This window comes from Anopheles arabiensis, chromosome 3, assembly GCF_016920715.1.
Source record: "Anopheles arabiensis isolate DONGOLA chromosome 3, AaraD3, whole genome shotgun sequence".
Taxonomy (NCBI): domain Eukaryota; kingdom Metazoa; phylum Arthropoda; class Insecta; order Diptera; family Culicidae; genus Anopheles; species Anopheles arabiensis.
The window spans coordinates 30,692,236-30,707,844 of NC_053518.1; the positions used below are offsets into that span (position 1 = coordinate 30,692,236).

General features: G+C 44.2%; 1 protein-coding gene across 9 annotated transcripts in view; it reads left to right on the forward strand.

Moving 5' to 3' along the window:
* Positions 1 to 15,387, forward strand: part of LOC120904683 (P protein-like) — a 60,567-nt gene extending 45,180 nt beyond the window's left edge. For 5 of the 9 annotated variants that reach the window (XM_040314888.1, XM_040314889.1, XM_040314886.1 and 2 more), the window contains 10 exons: positions 5,846 to 5,949; positions 10,454 to 10,816; positions 10,892 to 11,076; positions 11,156 to 11,890; positions 11,955 to 12,284; positions 12,344 to 12,501; positions 12,582 to 12,771; positions 12,838 to 12,985; positions 13,050 to 13,143; positions 13,211 to 15,387. In XM_040314888.1, coding sequence (XP_040170822.1) covers positions 5,846 to 5,949; positions 10,454 to 10,816; positions 10,892 to 11,076; positions 11,156 to 11,890; positions 11,955 to 12,284; positions 12,344 to 12,501; positions 12,582 to 12,771; positions 12,838 to 12,985; positions 13,050 to 13,143; positions 13,211 to 13,295 — 2,392 coding nt within the window. In that variant the 3' untranslated portion in view covers positions 13,296 to 15,387. Of the gene's footprint in view, positions 1 to 60; positions 5,137 to 5,845; positions 5,950 to 10,453; positions 10,817 to 10,891; positions 11,077 to 11,155; positions 11,891 to 11,954; positions 12,285 to 12,343; positions 12,502 to 12,581; positions 12,772 to 12,837; positions 12,986 to 13,049; positions 13,144 to 13,210 lie in introns of those variants that run through there. The other 4 variants (XM_040314892.1, XM_040314895.1, XM_040314896.1 and 1 more) reach the window with 2 other exon arrangements.
* Positions 15,388 to 15,609: the final 222 nt, after the last annotated feature.

Below are 15,609 nucleotides of genomic sequence, written 5' to 3' on the forward strand. Positions count from 1 at the left end.
GCGCAGACGCACTCCGCAGCCCTGTACAGTGGGTACACACACATACACAGCAAGAAGAATAAGAGTGGTTTTTCGATGTGAATGAAACGTGTGTGTGTGTGTGTCCCCGTGTGTTTATATTTTCCGTTTGTGCCCGTTGTCCTTCAATGCGTTTGGTGTGAAGCGCCGTGTGAAAAATAATACCTCCATTGAAGTGAAGTGAATGTGTCGCACCAAAAAAAAGAATCGGTTTCAGGTTTTGCAAAATATTTTGCGCTGACCGACATGCCAAACAAAGTGTTTTATTATTATTTTGATATAAGTACAGGGGAACAGTCAAACCGGCAAACAGTCCACAGCCCAGGCAAACCGAACCTCCGCTCAAGCTTAGCAGAAGAACAAAAAAGCGTGTAAAAAGACAGTTAATTCGCTACATGAAAATTGTTTTGCAACACATGATGGACAATTGTTAATGTGATTTAAATCGAGCACATCATCACCTTTTACTTCGCTTTTTTTACCAACACACACATACGTCAAATGAGCTACAAACTTGTGATTATTTGTGACAGGTTTTAGTTGTTACTCTTTGTGAGCTGAGGCCCATGCGGGGATTTGGCTCTTGGCCCTCTTGGCAAAACTGAAACAAAATTGGCACCTGTCATCGATTGCAGCAGGAAAAGGGTCGATGGGGAAAGGGTGGCCTAAATTATTGTGCGGCAAAATGCTAGGCAAAGGCAAAATATTAAATAATTTGACTCGCAACTTGTGATGGATCCCACGGCGGGGACACACAGCGGGAGTAGTAAATTTTCCGTGCAACCTGTGACCACGTTGTGATATTTTAGGGTTTTGTTTTTATTTTTGTTTTTTTTTTTAACCTCTTCGTCCGCTCGCTCTTTGCTCGATCATGCGAACGTTCATGAGGTGAATGATTTCGCCGTCCCCCACTCAAGAGTAATTTTTCCTTGACCGTGGCGTTGGTGTGCGTTGCGTTTCGAAGGTGAAGGAAAAGCTCAAAGACACGTTATCTGAACGTCTGACCCATCGCATCTTTGCTCTCTAAAAACCAATTCATTCTGTGCACGATGGATGAGTTTCTGGGGTTGTAATCCCACTTTATGTTGCTTGCCTTACTCCCACAGACACATAGACACACGTTCTCTGCTTGTATTTTTGTTCCCAAAAATAAAGACATCGACAACATTGGACCTGTCTTTCAAGTCGGAACCGAACTGTTTGAGTGAACACTTATCACAAGGGCGCCACTTTTCCTGACTTCTTGTTTATTTTAAAGCGAACCGAAGAACAAGCTACTCTCTGGGTGAAATACTTTTTGTGTGAGAAAACTCTCTGTAAGGTCGATTGTTATTTTTTCGTTATGCTTTCCTTTCTGCGTGTCGCCAATCCGTCAAGAAGACACCAAGATTCGACCGGATCGACCGTTTCGCTATCGGTGACGAGATTCTACGTCCACTGCCCCTCCTGCTTCTTCTTGCGCTCATATTAACACCTCGTGTGAATAATTTTTGGGAACAAACGACCCGCAGATAATTGGACCACGGCTGAGGTCTAATGGATTCGCTTCCCGTGTCGGCACTGATTAAGATTATCTATCGGGTTTCGTGTGTGTGTGTGTGAACGTGGTGCAATTGGCACTGTTATCTCTCAACTGCCAAAAAAAAACCCCAACAAACGCGCGCTATTAATCAATCACGCTTGTTAGAATGATGCCCTTTTTGGAGTGCGCGTTCATTCATACCGAGCTGACGGATTTATCTTTCCTCTTTTTTGCTCCTGTGGGCAGCATTGTAGAGAATTTTATTTTGTTTTTCTGGTGTTGTTGTGTGTGCTGATTCTCTGCGGATTCTTTTGAGTTGCGACCGTAAATCATTCCATAAATATTGACTGCAGTGATTAGCGGCTCATAAAACCAGAGGGCAGAGATTCTACCTGCCGCATGGGCTATATCTGTTGCTACTGCTTAAGGTATGATAAAGCTTTTTTTGTGTGCCAAATTTGCTATCGCCCATCTGTGCGTTGCGATAACGTTGTTTCGATGGAATGGTTGATAAGTCATCGATGTTGGAAATATGAATGGAACTAATTGGAAACCAGCAATATGATATAATTCATTTTGTTTTATCAAATTCTTATAAAAATACAAGACAGTAAAACAAATAGCTGTCGCTGTCCCTATAAAGCCATTCAAGACTTCAAGTAGTGCAGCATTGACCGGCATGGTCACACGTGTCTTCGAGTAGTTCCCCCTCGGGGGCATCCATTGACGCAACACTGCTCTGTTCCATTCACTTACCGCACTATCAATTTTGGCCCCAACAAGTGTGTGACACAGAAGAGCACTAACCGGTACATTCTAGTGCTGTAAAAGCTACAACAACCCGTTGTTTACCGACCCGCACGCCGTCTTATCGCACTTTCGCTGGAAAAGATGCGCGCGCTTTTGCACTCTTCCCATTGTGTCCCACTTGAACCGGATGATTCTTTTCTATTTCTTGCCGCTCTGAATCATCCCGCTCGGCTGGTCAGTGCCGTAAGTGCTCTTGAGGTAGGGGGCCACGCGTAACCTTTAAGACGTAATCCTAACTCGAAACTCGGGCCTCAAAAAAAGGGCAACTGTTACCATCAATCCCAAATTAACCGGGTAAAAGGCCAAAGCAACGAAAGGTGAAATAAAAATCCTAGTCGTGGAATCCTTTTCTTCTTGTTGCTACAGTGTGTGAATCTCACAATACCCCACGGGTGATTTGAGAAGGGTAAAGGATACCAATTGGGGCATCCTCGTTGCTGGAAGAATGATACGATGATGAGGGTTTTTTTCCTTGGGGGAAGGATTCCACAGGGGAAAAACTCAAAACGGATGTTTATTAGCTAAATCGGTTTATGTTAGCCCCTTTTTGGAAGGTAAAACCGTGGCAAGCAAGAGCTCTAGATGATTTTGTGGTTACAGTATTCAAGTGAGATATTGTTATAATTTTAATAATAGAAGTAACAGTAATGAAGACCTAAGAAATAGGCAATAATGGTTGCTCTTCTCAACATTGAAAGATGAAAGCTATCAACAGTTAAAGATTGATGCTATCAATACTTCAAAAACAACCCTCAAAAATGTGGTTCAATGCTACCTCATAGCCAGATTCCTATCCTGACGTACGAAACACGTCTATTTGCGGTGAAAATTATGCTTGGCAAACATATACTGCTCAAATATTTGTTCCTACGTGACTCCGCACAGCGACAGTTCACAGTTCCAATTGCTTCGTAACGACAGGCCTGGGCATTAACTTGTGAAACATCCAAAGCTCTCCTGTGTATGATGAAGATGTGTCACCGACAGCAAACTGTAACTGTATGATCAAAAGCACACGTGTGCTTTGATGCGCGCCCGCTTTGATGTACGAATTTGCAAGGGACAGTGAACAGGGGAAACAAATTTAGGAGGGAAAAAATAAATAGATCATAGGGTTGTGTGAGTATGTATGAGTATGTGAAGCATGTAAGCGAAAAGGGCTGGGAAATTGAAACGTCCTATTTTGTGCTTCAAAAAATCAGGAACTTTCAAATCTCATTAAATACCTTCATTTTTTTGCCAATGTTAAAACCCCACTGTATCTCGCCTTCACCAAAAAAAAAAAACAGTTGCACTTTTCTCAAGGACCGATCGATCGTTCCAAAATGCTGCAAGGTTTTGCGGAAAACTTATCAACCGCGATACGTCCGCATTCCGCAGACGCGCATCGTTTTCCGAGCGATCTCTAGACCGGTGCGGTCATTGGACCTCTGTTGGACGACTTTTCGCATCAGCGACTCTCAGATGTCGGTCACTTGGTCGTGCGCTGTAGTGAGCGACAAACGTCCATTAAAAGCTAACCGAAGAAGGAGCAAGAAGGCTGACGAGGTTGTCTTTGCGAAACGCGTGAACGTATTGGTTGAACAGTTTGAATGTTTTCGCAGCAAAAAAAGGGAATCAACAATTTTAATTAAAATTAGTAAATCATAAAATCACGTGCTATAAATGATTTTTTTTTATTTAATCAACCACAACAGAGCCGCGATTGATTGAACCACCACCACGCGTGTGGCTCATTAATTGTACATTCATCTCACAGGGCTGCTTCTCCACACAACCCTTTTTTTGTTATTCACACCACACACGCGACAACACACTCCCACTACACCCTCCGATACACACACACGGTCAAAGAATGACCATCCAGCTCGATAAAGGGCGCGAAAAAAAAATGTCAAGGCCACCCGATGATGGTGCCAGTTGACTGTTGATCGTACAATCAGACTATTTGACTGCAGTTAGCATTACTTTTTGCTTCTTATTTTCGCTTGCGGATACGCGAATTCAATAAAAAGTGGTCAATAAAGCAGTCGATCGGTCGATCGACCACCCAACAAAGACAGTGGCGCTTGACGTTTGCCCGTGTGCCGCTGTTCAACTTTGGTGGGTGAAAAGCGCCAGAGCAATTGAGTAGCGCACGAAAGAAAGAGAAACGACTCGTCTCACTCAGACATTGAAGTGAGAATGGGAAAACGAGGGGCTGATGACAATGAAAAAACGGACCAATTTAACGGAAAACATCTTTTTTTTGCGGACGTGTGTGGTTTTCGTCGGTGTGGCTAAGCGTTGCACACAGCAACATTGTGGTGAATTGTGTCGTTGTTAGAGCAAAGAGAGACATGCTATGTGTCTGTATGCGTGACAGAGAGAGAGAGAAAGAGAGAGAGAGAGAGAGAGAGAGAGAGTAACGACATAAATTAGTGGACAAATATCTCACTCAGCGGCACCGGTTTGACAGTACCGACAGTCATTCGAGTTGTGAATTTGTGAAAATTTTAAAAGAGAGAAAAATCGAGTGTTCTACATCGCTGCTAGGTTCTGTTTGCTGTCCCTTGGCTGTGTTCGGTTTGCCTGAACAAAAAAAACCCTCCCCCTATACATAAAGTGCCGCCCAAATGTACCGCTCTTAAGTTACGCCGCATTCTACCGTATTTTCTCGCAGCTCCAAACCGAGTAACGTTCAAGGTCAATTTTCCACTCGGCGGGACCCGCTTGCAGGCCAGGGCAGTACATCATTTTCCCATTAGCGATTGACGCACGCCATCCAGCGCGATGGACCCGCAGAGGTGAAGAGAGTGAATCAATCAGCCCCGGAGAGGCATTTGGGCAGCTTACGATAATTCCGATGGAAGGCGTTGATCAGCTACGCGAACGATCGCGTTCACCTTCCAGTTGCTACTAACACGCACGATCGATCCGCCTGCTGGGGCTGGAGATTTGAACGGGTTGGAGTGGGTTTTCCATCCACGTTATCTGCTTTAAAGATGAATTAAGTGCATGGCTACTAACACCGAAAGATGCCTGAGGGTGTGTGGATGGGTTTATTTTAACATCTTTTTTCCCCATTTTCCCTTCTAACAGTGATGATTAGTGGAGAGCAGGAAGTGATCCTAACAAGTTGCATGCTTTAGTGAAACATTATGGACAAATTTTACACCACTCTCTAACTTCATGATACACTAATCGGTAGAAAGACGTTCTCTTAACATTTGCCCCCACAAGACAAAAACGCTTCCTTCCTGCACAAACCCGGCACTATAATCCAACGCACCGCTAAGAACAACACTACTACCAGTACACTACTCTACACCGAAACACTCCCACCAACCGAACAGTTGTGGGCATGTCCAAACCGAGGGGCAAAAATGTCGTGTTCAAGATACTTAAGCTCAACGAGGAGGAGGCGGCAGATGAGCTGGACCGGCTGAATCAGCCCCCCCGCCCATCCGTAACGGTGCAAACGTTCCGGCCTAACTATTCTATCATTTCTCTCAGCCAGGTGACGGAGGCATCGCTGGAGATATGGCGCACGCTTCCGGCCGCCATCCGGCAGGATCCGAGCTTGGCCTCCTTCCGGCAGGAGCACGAACGATTACACGGTGAGTAATGTACAGTTTGTGGATTTTATTACCCATGTAGCATCGTATTAGAGGCATAAAAGTTTTTTCCAACAATAAGCGCGTCCGCTATGTTCTCCCTTAGTCATATGCTAGTCCGTGACAGTGACCCGAGAGCAGTGGCGCGTGTTATTGTTTTTTCTTTCATTTTTTTCTCTGTTGAGTTGAAATAAAATTTAAAAATATTCCACTCACCGATTGGTGGAATTTCTTACCAAAGAGCATTCTTGCTTTGCTATTGTGATCACCACTGCTAGCGTGGGGCGGTGGGTTTTGTGCTCGTTTCTCGGTATGTCTCTCTGTTTCTAAAGGCTAAAATTAACACATTGAATCGCATCGAATGCATTAGCAGCTAGACTGGGAGGAAAACTCTATTAAATTCAACTTAGAGGGAACGAAACTGTATCAATCTTCAACTTTATGGCTAGTCAAATGGATACATGATCAACTAGAGTTTGCAGTGACGCGTTTGAAATGTTCCAAAGACATCTACGTAATATAATTTTGACGTGCAATTCAGGTATTGCGGTATTTTCGTCAAAATACTGTTAACATATCTGTAAATCTGCAAAAAAAATTGAAGACGTTAGTTGTTGTTTTTTTCCGGAATTTGAGTTGTATGTAAGCTTATTTTTCTTTTCCCAAGTCTTTTACATTTTACATGAAAGGCAACTTGTGTTACATGTATATTACATATATCCAATCAATACATTCTGCTCTCAAGATAATTAAAATTAGGAGAATATCTTGTCTTCAAATTTATTTAGTTTTAGTTATATTTATTAACTGATTAGAAGTTTATGTTCAGAGGTCTACACGATAAATAATAGCTTTCGTAATTAGATAAATATCATTTTAAGCCTAATTAAACTGATTCTCCATTTATTTAGCCCTAACTAACCGTGAAAATATCAAGAGATGACTAAAAACAATGAATTTTACAAAAAATGGTGTTGATTGATTGGGATTTTCAATTGACTATCGTTTATTGCATAAAACATATGGTTTTAGTAAACAAATACAGTCAAAAATGCTTCAAAATTTGTTGCGAAGTAGTACGTCAGCCAAGTATCTTCAATAGCATACTTTAAGGGGCCAGACAGTGCCCTCTGGCAGAAATAAAAGATACTGTTCAAAGAGCTGGAAGCAATCCTGAAATTTTTAAAAACCATCCGCAAATTACAAGGTGCATTTTGATTATTTTGATCTAGTCATTATCAACTCCCATTGAGTTGTCTACCTTATGTACAAATTCAATGAAAAAAGGATTATTTTGCGCATAACACGCATGACATTCATATTAAAAACGGGGACAAAAATATGCTAGTGTGTTAAATCGATGACAAGATTATGATTATTATGCACAAAAACATCGCCATCTCCATTTGTCATCATTTCACACTGTCCGCCTTAGAGCGTGCATGCAGATTACGCCTGTCCCGCGACATCTGCTTGCAAGAACCCAATACACGAGCCGGCCCGAGGCTCGGATATCTCGATAGTTCGGTCACGTTTTTCGCTGATTAGTGTCAATGCTAACCCGGTCGTTATGCATACTAAAACACACATTGTAGCATGACGGTGGCAATTGATAAAACACACAAGCGGCACATCCCTCGCAGCCATTGGAGTTGGAAATTGGGTGCGCATTGAAGCCGCTGCTGTAAGTCCTTACGATGCTCATCCATCGTACCCATACGACCCGTAAAACGGAAAGGAGCAGTACGGCAAGAAACATCGTGTTGTACTTAAATTGAGTGTCGCCATAAATCAACAGCAAAAGGTGATGCCTCGTCTCGTTCCGTTTGCCAGGATGGGTACTGGGATGTACCCATTTGTTTTACGGTTCTTTTTGTGGTGCTTTGCACAGTGATTTGGGTTGGACGGAAATTAATTAGCATAAAAAATCATGACCACGAGCTGTTTTTGATTTGCAAAGCAATGCTGGACAATTGTGTGCTGGTATCATAAATCAAAGCGCTCATTTGTACAGCAACGGAAGCTCTTTCATCGGTGACACTTCTTGACGTACCGAGACAATGTTCTACCGTCGCTGACCCTGTTTGTGTTGAACCGTTCCATATATTTCCAACGCGCTCCAAGCTCCAGAAAGATCTCTTATCAATCCTGTGGATGCAATTTTTCCACCATAAACACTCCTGATGTTGGCTCGAGTTCCGTCAGCTGTTTGACGTCCCACCGAATTGTGCAATCTTTCCTCCCCCGGGAAGGGGTTCACGCAGCACGTTCGTGCTGAAATGCCTCCGTCCCTGGCACTCTATTACACCGGGCCTGCAGCAGCGGGCATGGCCAACGTGTGACAGTGACCCGCATGCAGTCAAAGCGACGGTCCATCCCTTCCCCCGCTTCACCTACCCTCCACCGAATCGATCCACCGCGAAGCATCACCGATGGAGCCGATTGTTTTCAATTATTCTATGTAAATTTTCAAGCATGAAACATTTCCGCTCATTATCGCATTTACTGCGCTGGCGTTTCAGAGAGAAAGAGAGAGCAAGAGAGTGAGTGCTGGAAGCGGCATGCTTCTGCTGCCACTTCCTCCCATTTCGTAACACCCCTTTTCGGTGCTTCGCACTATCCTCTGCCTCCCTCACCATTCGTTTGTTGCGGGATGCTGTTGATTGGTCGAACGACGAACACATGCGTACGGTGGACGGCTGTTGGACGATTCGTTGTCGGTTTTGGGGCGCACGTCAATACATACGGTTGTTGGTATGTTTGATGTTGAATGAGGATGCAGCGGAGGTGAAAACAACAACGCATGCTTTCTGCATTTGATTGTTAATGTGATGAATTGTGTAATAAATTTGGAAAAAGGCCAGCGTGTATCTAGCTTACACTGTTCGATTACAAAACAATAAGGATGCAAACAAAATTTTGTAGTAGCAACACCATTTGATGGGACTTCAAGTAGTGTTTAAATTTGGTTTTCAAATTACACCAAACATTCTTTCAAAATTAATAATGTTTAATATTTCATTTATCAATTATAAAAACAGAACTTTTTTCCTTAAATTAATTATTAGGACTTTATATAAACTTTAATTTTAAACTAAAAGGTTTTCATGGCCAAATTTCGCTGCAATTTGAATAAACTAAAAAATAATTTTGATTCCTTTTTCATGTTTAGAGCATTAAAGCTAGCTATCACTCACTTTTTCCTTCCCACATTGTCAATGGAGACGCATGATCATTCTTTACGTAAAAATTGGATATCCAAATTTAACCACTCCTTTTGGCTCTACAAAATTCTCAATCATAAAGGAGCCAACTGTGGCGTACGTCACAGCAAACGAGAAAGCCTAATAATGCGTTATTTTTAGCACGCCCCGCTCTAAACCGCGGCCCTTGATCAATTAACGCAAACCGTATCGAGCCGTTCGACGTATTTGGCCGACAGCTATTTAATCAACCTATCGCTATCGAATCAATGCGCTAAACGAATCCAATTAAAAATCCATATCTCGTTTGCCTTTTCAACGATTTTATGATACAAAAACATACCCTTCCGCAGACAGAAAAGGGTTATTTTATCTAATCTATCGGCAAAACAGGCGTCAACCGCTCGCCATATACATTTGCTTCTGGCCACGGTCATTGTCAATAATCAGTTGGCCTACACAAAAAAAAAACGCCGGTCCGAAGGAAGGTCGGTTCTCGGGTTTATTTTTGTACATTCTCACTCCCTCCTTCGTACCTCGTACATCCGACCGTGTGTAATGATAAACCGCGCTTGTCTGAAGCATATTTTTAGCTTGTAGATCGGTTGTTCAAAATTGTTCCATCCAATGAAATGTGTCTAACGGTTACAGCAAAGAAGAAATACTCAACTTGTACAAGATAAATGTCTCGCTTTTATGAAGTCATCACCCCATCACCCGATGTTACATAGTTTGATAACCAGCGCGTGGCTTGTACGTGTCTGGAAACACCGTGGCCGTCGTCTGGCAGTGTGCGCGCCGGCTGAACCTTTGAAATTAACCTTTCTGGCCCGTGCCAATTCCACCACCGTGTGGTGGGTGTTAATTAATGAAAAGTTTTACCATCAAACTGGCCATAAAATATGACTTCCAGGCGAAGGTTTCTGCTGCTGCTTTGGACACCGTTCCGGCTAGCAAAGAGGCTGTCAATTGGCAATGATTACGCTACTTCTCCTTAGCGCGGCAAGGGCAGTAGGGCGATGATGATGATGATGGTGTCGCATCAGATGATCGTTTTTAAAAGGTTAATTTCAGCAGCGTAAGATAGGCTGCGTGGAGGGAATTGAAAAAGCTAACAAGCCTTGATCGTGGTTGTTTGTTTTTACTTAGTTTATGCAATCATGATTCATGAGGGTTGACTCCATCTGAATAAAAACATCATCAAGCCAAGGAACCGAACATTGGCTCGTGTTGGAGAACAGTATTTACACTGTTTATTTAAAGCACACACAATATTAAGATAAATTTCTTATCCCATTCTCCAGGACCCGACGAGGATCCGCTTCCGAACGAGGACGTCTCCGCAGACGATGGCGACGATAGCCACAGCAAAGAGTTCATCACAATCAAGGTCACCAACCCGGACAGCTCGGTCGAGGATGGCAAAACGACGACGGTGGTGGCGGAGCAGAGCGAGAAGAATGGTCAGAACATGACGACCGATGGCGAGGGTGACGATGGTCACGAGACGACGATGGGCGGTCACCACGAGCACGGGAAGCTGTTCGGGTACATTAAGATCGGTACCCTGCTCGTCGTGTGGCTGATCTTTACCGGCTTTCTCATGTCCAAGCACGAGAAGGAACTTACGCCGCGGCAGCTATCCGTACCGGAAGGAGCTTACAGGAGTAAGTGGGATTGTAATGCGTTCTCGGAGAATGTAAGACATCTAACGGCCTCTTTATTTTTATCTCACACCTTAGCGTACATATTACCAGAACCATCCCTAGGTCCGCGAATCGGGATCAACTTTAAAGGTGCCTTTCTAAGCGATCAGCATCACAACAACACGAGCACGTACATGTCAGTGATCCTGCAGCTGCTGTACCTACCTAGCAATAACTCAAACACGAGCTTCTTGTCCGAGTATGATGCCAAGTACACGGAGGTAAGTCAGCTCGCGTGCGAAACCCTTTATCTCAAAACATTCATGAAACCTAACTCCTCGGTATCTATCAACCCCGCAGAACATCACGAACGTCTGGCTGGTTCCAATACCGAGCTCGCTCGACGCAATCGACCAGATGGACGAGATGACCCGCAAGCACGTGTTCGACATTGGCCCGATCAACCACCAGAAGGTGACGAGCGGAAAGGCCGTCGTACGGATGCGCCTAACCACCAACCTGGAGGCAGACTTCCCGACCAAGTTCACGTACGACCCAACGCCGATGGACACCGAAACGGGCGTGATCTATGCCGCGATCGTACTGCTCGGCCTGTACGTGCTGATCATCTGGGAGATAGTGCACCGCACGTTTGCGGCCATCATCGCGTCAACGCTGGCAATCGGTGTGCTCGCGGCGATGAACGAACGGCCCAGCATGCCGAAGCTGATCTCGTGGATCGACGTCGAGACGCTGCTGCTCCTGTTCGGCATGATGATCCTCGTTGCAATCCTGTCCGAGACCGGTATCTTCGACTATCTGGCGGTGTACGCGTACCAGGTGACGAACGGCAAGGTGTGGCCACTGATTAACTGTCTTTGCGTCTTTACCGCCGTCATGTCTTCGTTCCTGGATAACGTGACGACCGTGCTGTTGATGACACCGGTCACGATACGATTGTGCGAGGTGATGGAGCTGAACCCGGTGCCGGTGTTGATGTCGATGGTGATCTACTCGAACGTGGGCGGTACACTAACTCCCGTCGGTGATCCGCCGAATGTGATCATCGCCTCGAACAGTCACATTGCGAAAAATGTAAGCAGCTTGAAGATTGCTTTACTTCTGGGGCAGCTCTTTCTAACCGCTCGTCTTATTACAGGGTGTCAATTTTGCTACCTTCACGCTGCACATGGCCATACCGATCTTCTTCGTCATGATCACGACCTACTTCCAGCTGCGCATGAAGTTTAAGAACATCAACGATCTGCGCTTCAGCGAACCGCAGGACGTGCAGGAGATCCGGCACGAGATTGCCGTCTGGCAGCGGGCGGCCGCTTCACTGTCGTCCTACTCGAAGGACGAGGATCTGGTGCGCGAAACGCTGCTGAAGAAGGTGAACCGGCTGTCGCGCTCGCTCAAGAAGAAGCTCGTCACCGGTTCGGTACCGGCCGAGAGCTACAAGGCAACGCTGGAAGAGATGAAGCGAAAGGTACGTCGTTGGGATTTGAAATTTATTGAGACATAGGCTAATGAATTCTTTCCTTCCAGTACCCCATTCGAAGCAAGACACTGTTGGTGAAGTCTGCCATTACGCTTGCGTTTGTCATCACTTTCTTCTTCCTCCACTCGGCACCGGACATTCAGAAGCTGTCCCTGGGCTGGACCGCACTGCTCGGTGCACTTCTGCTGCTCATTCTGGCAGATCGGTAAGTTTTCTTGAGGTCGCAATCCAACTAGAACAACACTCTTACACTTCAAAATCGTTTTTGCAACACTTTACAAACAGGGAAGACATTGAGTCGGTAATTTCGCGCGTGGAGTGGTCCACGCTACTCTTCTTTGCCGCCCTGTTCATCCTGATGGAAGCACTATCCGAGCTGGGGCTGATCGATTGGATTGGCAAGCAGACGGAAAATGTGATCCTCTCCGTGTCGGAAGAATCTCGGCTTGCTGTGGCCATTCTCATCATCCTATGGGTATGTTACTTTGATCTTTATTAGGTTCTTCTTTTACTAATGCTACCATCTTGCTTCTTGTTTTAGGTATCTGCATTCGCATCCGCATTTGTTGACAATATTCCGCTCACCACGATGATGGTGAAGATTGCCATCGGTCTTGCCGAGAATGAGGCGCTGGACCTGCCACTGCAGCCACTGGTATGGGCGCTGGCGTTAGGAGCTTGCTTAGGAGGTTTGTAGTGACATGGGAGAATAAGTCAAAGATCTTGGAGCTAATCGTTTTTCTTATCTTCCAGGTAACGGCACCCTGATTGGAGCCTCCGCCAACGTCGTTTGTGCTGGTGTTGCTGAGCAGCACGGCTATAGGTTTACCTTTATAGAATATTTCAAGTAAGTTCAGGTACACCTTCAACTCCAATCAAGTTGTACTAACGTCTTCGTCTTCTTTTACCTTTAGGGTCGGTTTCCCAGTGATGGTCGGTAGCGTGATCGTCTCAACCATCTACCTTATGTTTGCACACGTCGTCTTCACCTGGCACTAGAGAGTTTCGGGCTCGTGTGGGACAACATTCTTGTCTACGTGTGCCTCCGTATCGATATGTGCGTTTTCGCGCCTAAGAAAAACCCCCCAACCCCATCCCAAACCCTTTATTAGCAGGGAATGGGAACCTAGAAGAAGAAGAAGTAGAACATGAGTTGCCATTATCAAAAACCTGTGCTGCGCAAGAGGGTGTAGCAGACATCGTGAAGAGCGTGTAAATTAATCACACTACCGTAGGCACTACTACTAGAAGCTAGTATCTATCCTTCCCTCTCTAATACAATACCTGAAACAACGACAACTGGCGGTTGATATGACGATCAATTAAAATCACTCCTCACTGGGCGTTTCGCAAACGCAGCTATATATGTATATTGTGATAAGCTTTACCAATAACTTCTTGGATCCGTGTTTCTACTTCTCAACCCGCACTCACACGTACACGTCCCAGTGCGAGCGCCCTCTACATAAGTTCAACGCCATACCATTATACACAGAGAAGTTATTCAGCTATCCAAAACAAAAGCACAACTACTACGGAGCGGAACGGAAGTTAGATGGAAGATTACATAGAGCCCAGAAGAAAACAAAAACTGCTTCTCCCTTTGTGAGGCGTTGTTGATAAGTCAATTTGAAGTTAGGAAAGGAAGTGATGCGTACGGTAAAGTGCATTTTTAGTGCAGTGGGGGGAAAACCGGGCAACAACAAAAAAAGAACGTAACTTGAACTGAGCAGACGTACGCGATCACTTCCGGTGGGTTGCTATGGGATGCATGAGAGCAAGCTATACAGCAAAGAAGGTTTAAACTATCCCTGGCAAGGATACTTTATGTGTAAAGTATTTTATTGTGTACTCACAACTACAGGTATTTCTCAACGTGTTAAATGATGTTACTGATGTTATTATGCTGTAAACAATTGTTCACTTTGTCATACAATCGATAGAATCAAGGAAAAAACTACCCTTCCCCGGTTATGATACTGCTGAGCTAGAGCGATCGACGAGCCTCAGATGCAGGGTTTCTTTCCCGTTTTTTTCTTTAATTTTTCGTTCAGTTTTTTCTCCGTCTTTATTAGTGTTGTCTCGAAAGACGTACACAGCGGAGTCGCTATCTGTGTACGTGACCAACAAACACAATATTGCAAGGTTTTAATAATGTATATTTTGTTTCATGCTATTGCTTTTGTCCTCAAGTTACGTTTGTTACGATTGTTTTCCTTCGGGTAATAAATTATCATCTTTCGTACTGAGGGACGCACAGACTAAGCTGTGTGTGTGTCCCCAGTCAGAAACGTTTAAATGAATGCGTGAATAAGTTATTTCAAAACACGAAACCAAATGCCACCCTCCAGTACGTCCTAGATACGTTTTTAGAGCCTCGATTCTAAGAATGGATCTAAACACCCTTCTATTAAGCGAGTGGGCAGAGAAGAGAACTCATAAAAGACATTCCACAAAACACACACATGGGTATGCAGCCCAATAAAGTAGAGCTGGCTGTAAATGGGGTTTGCGAGAGTGAATGCGACAGGGGAATATGGAAAACCAAAACAAACAAACGGTATGATCATGTAGGATGTAGTGCTGTAGAAATAAACTTTACTCTGTTATTTTTTTTTTTGGAATGGAAAAACCTATAGAAAATGGAACAAAACAGCAAAGGAATGGTTGGAAATGGCAAAAAAAGGATTATGATTCGTGTACAGCAAGAACTTTCTGCTTCTCGCTGTAAATGAAAATGTGTGTGTAAAGTAAGACACGATCGTTTAATCGAAATGGAACGGAGCTGAGAAACCCTGCCCATGTAGGGGGTTTACGCTTGTTTTGTGTAGCAAAATTGTAGATAGATGGCAAAACCTAAACCCGCTGCTGGATGTTGGAGTGTGAAGGGTAAATGATAACAAGTGCGTACGTGTGTGTATGTGTGTGTAAGAAGAGGGAGAATATTGTACAGAATAGCAAAACGAGGATCGAGTGGCTTTTTTTGTATGGATAACACGATCAGCTTAAGAGAAAGGTGGACAAGAAAACTGTGCTTTTAAACCGAAGGTTTGCTGCAGGATGGTAAAAAACCGGCAAATTGTAAATTAGTGAAAAACACACGATTGATCTTGTGCGAAAAGGATTGATCTTCATGCAGTGAATGGAATCGAATTGTTAATGTAATGGCACACCAATTGAAGAAAAGAAAAGCAAGTAATGAAGGAACGTAAAACAAAACAAACCTAATTCTAAATGAAACGTGAGTGAAAGCAGTACTCGGGAATGGTCATGGACAAGTGAAAGCACATTTTTCGTTAAGTTTTACCGTAAC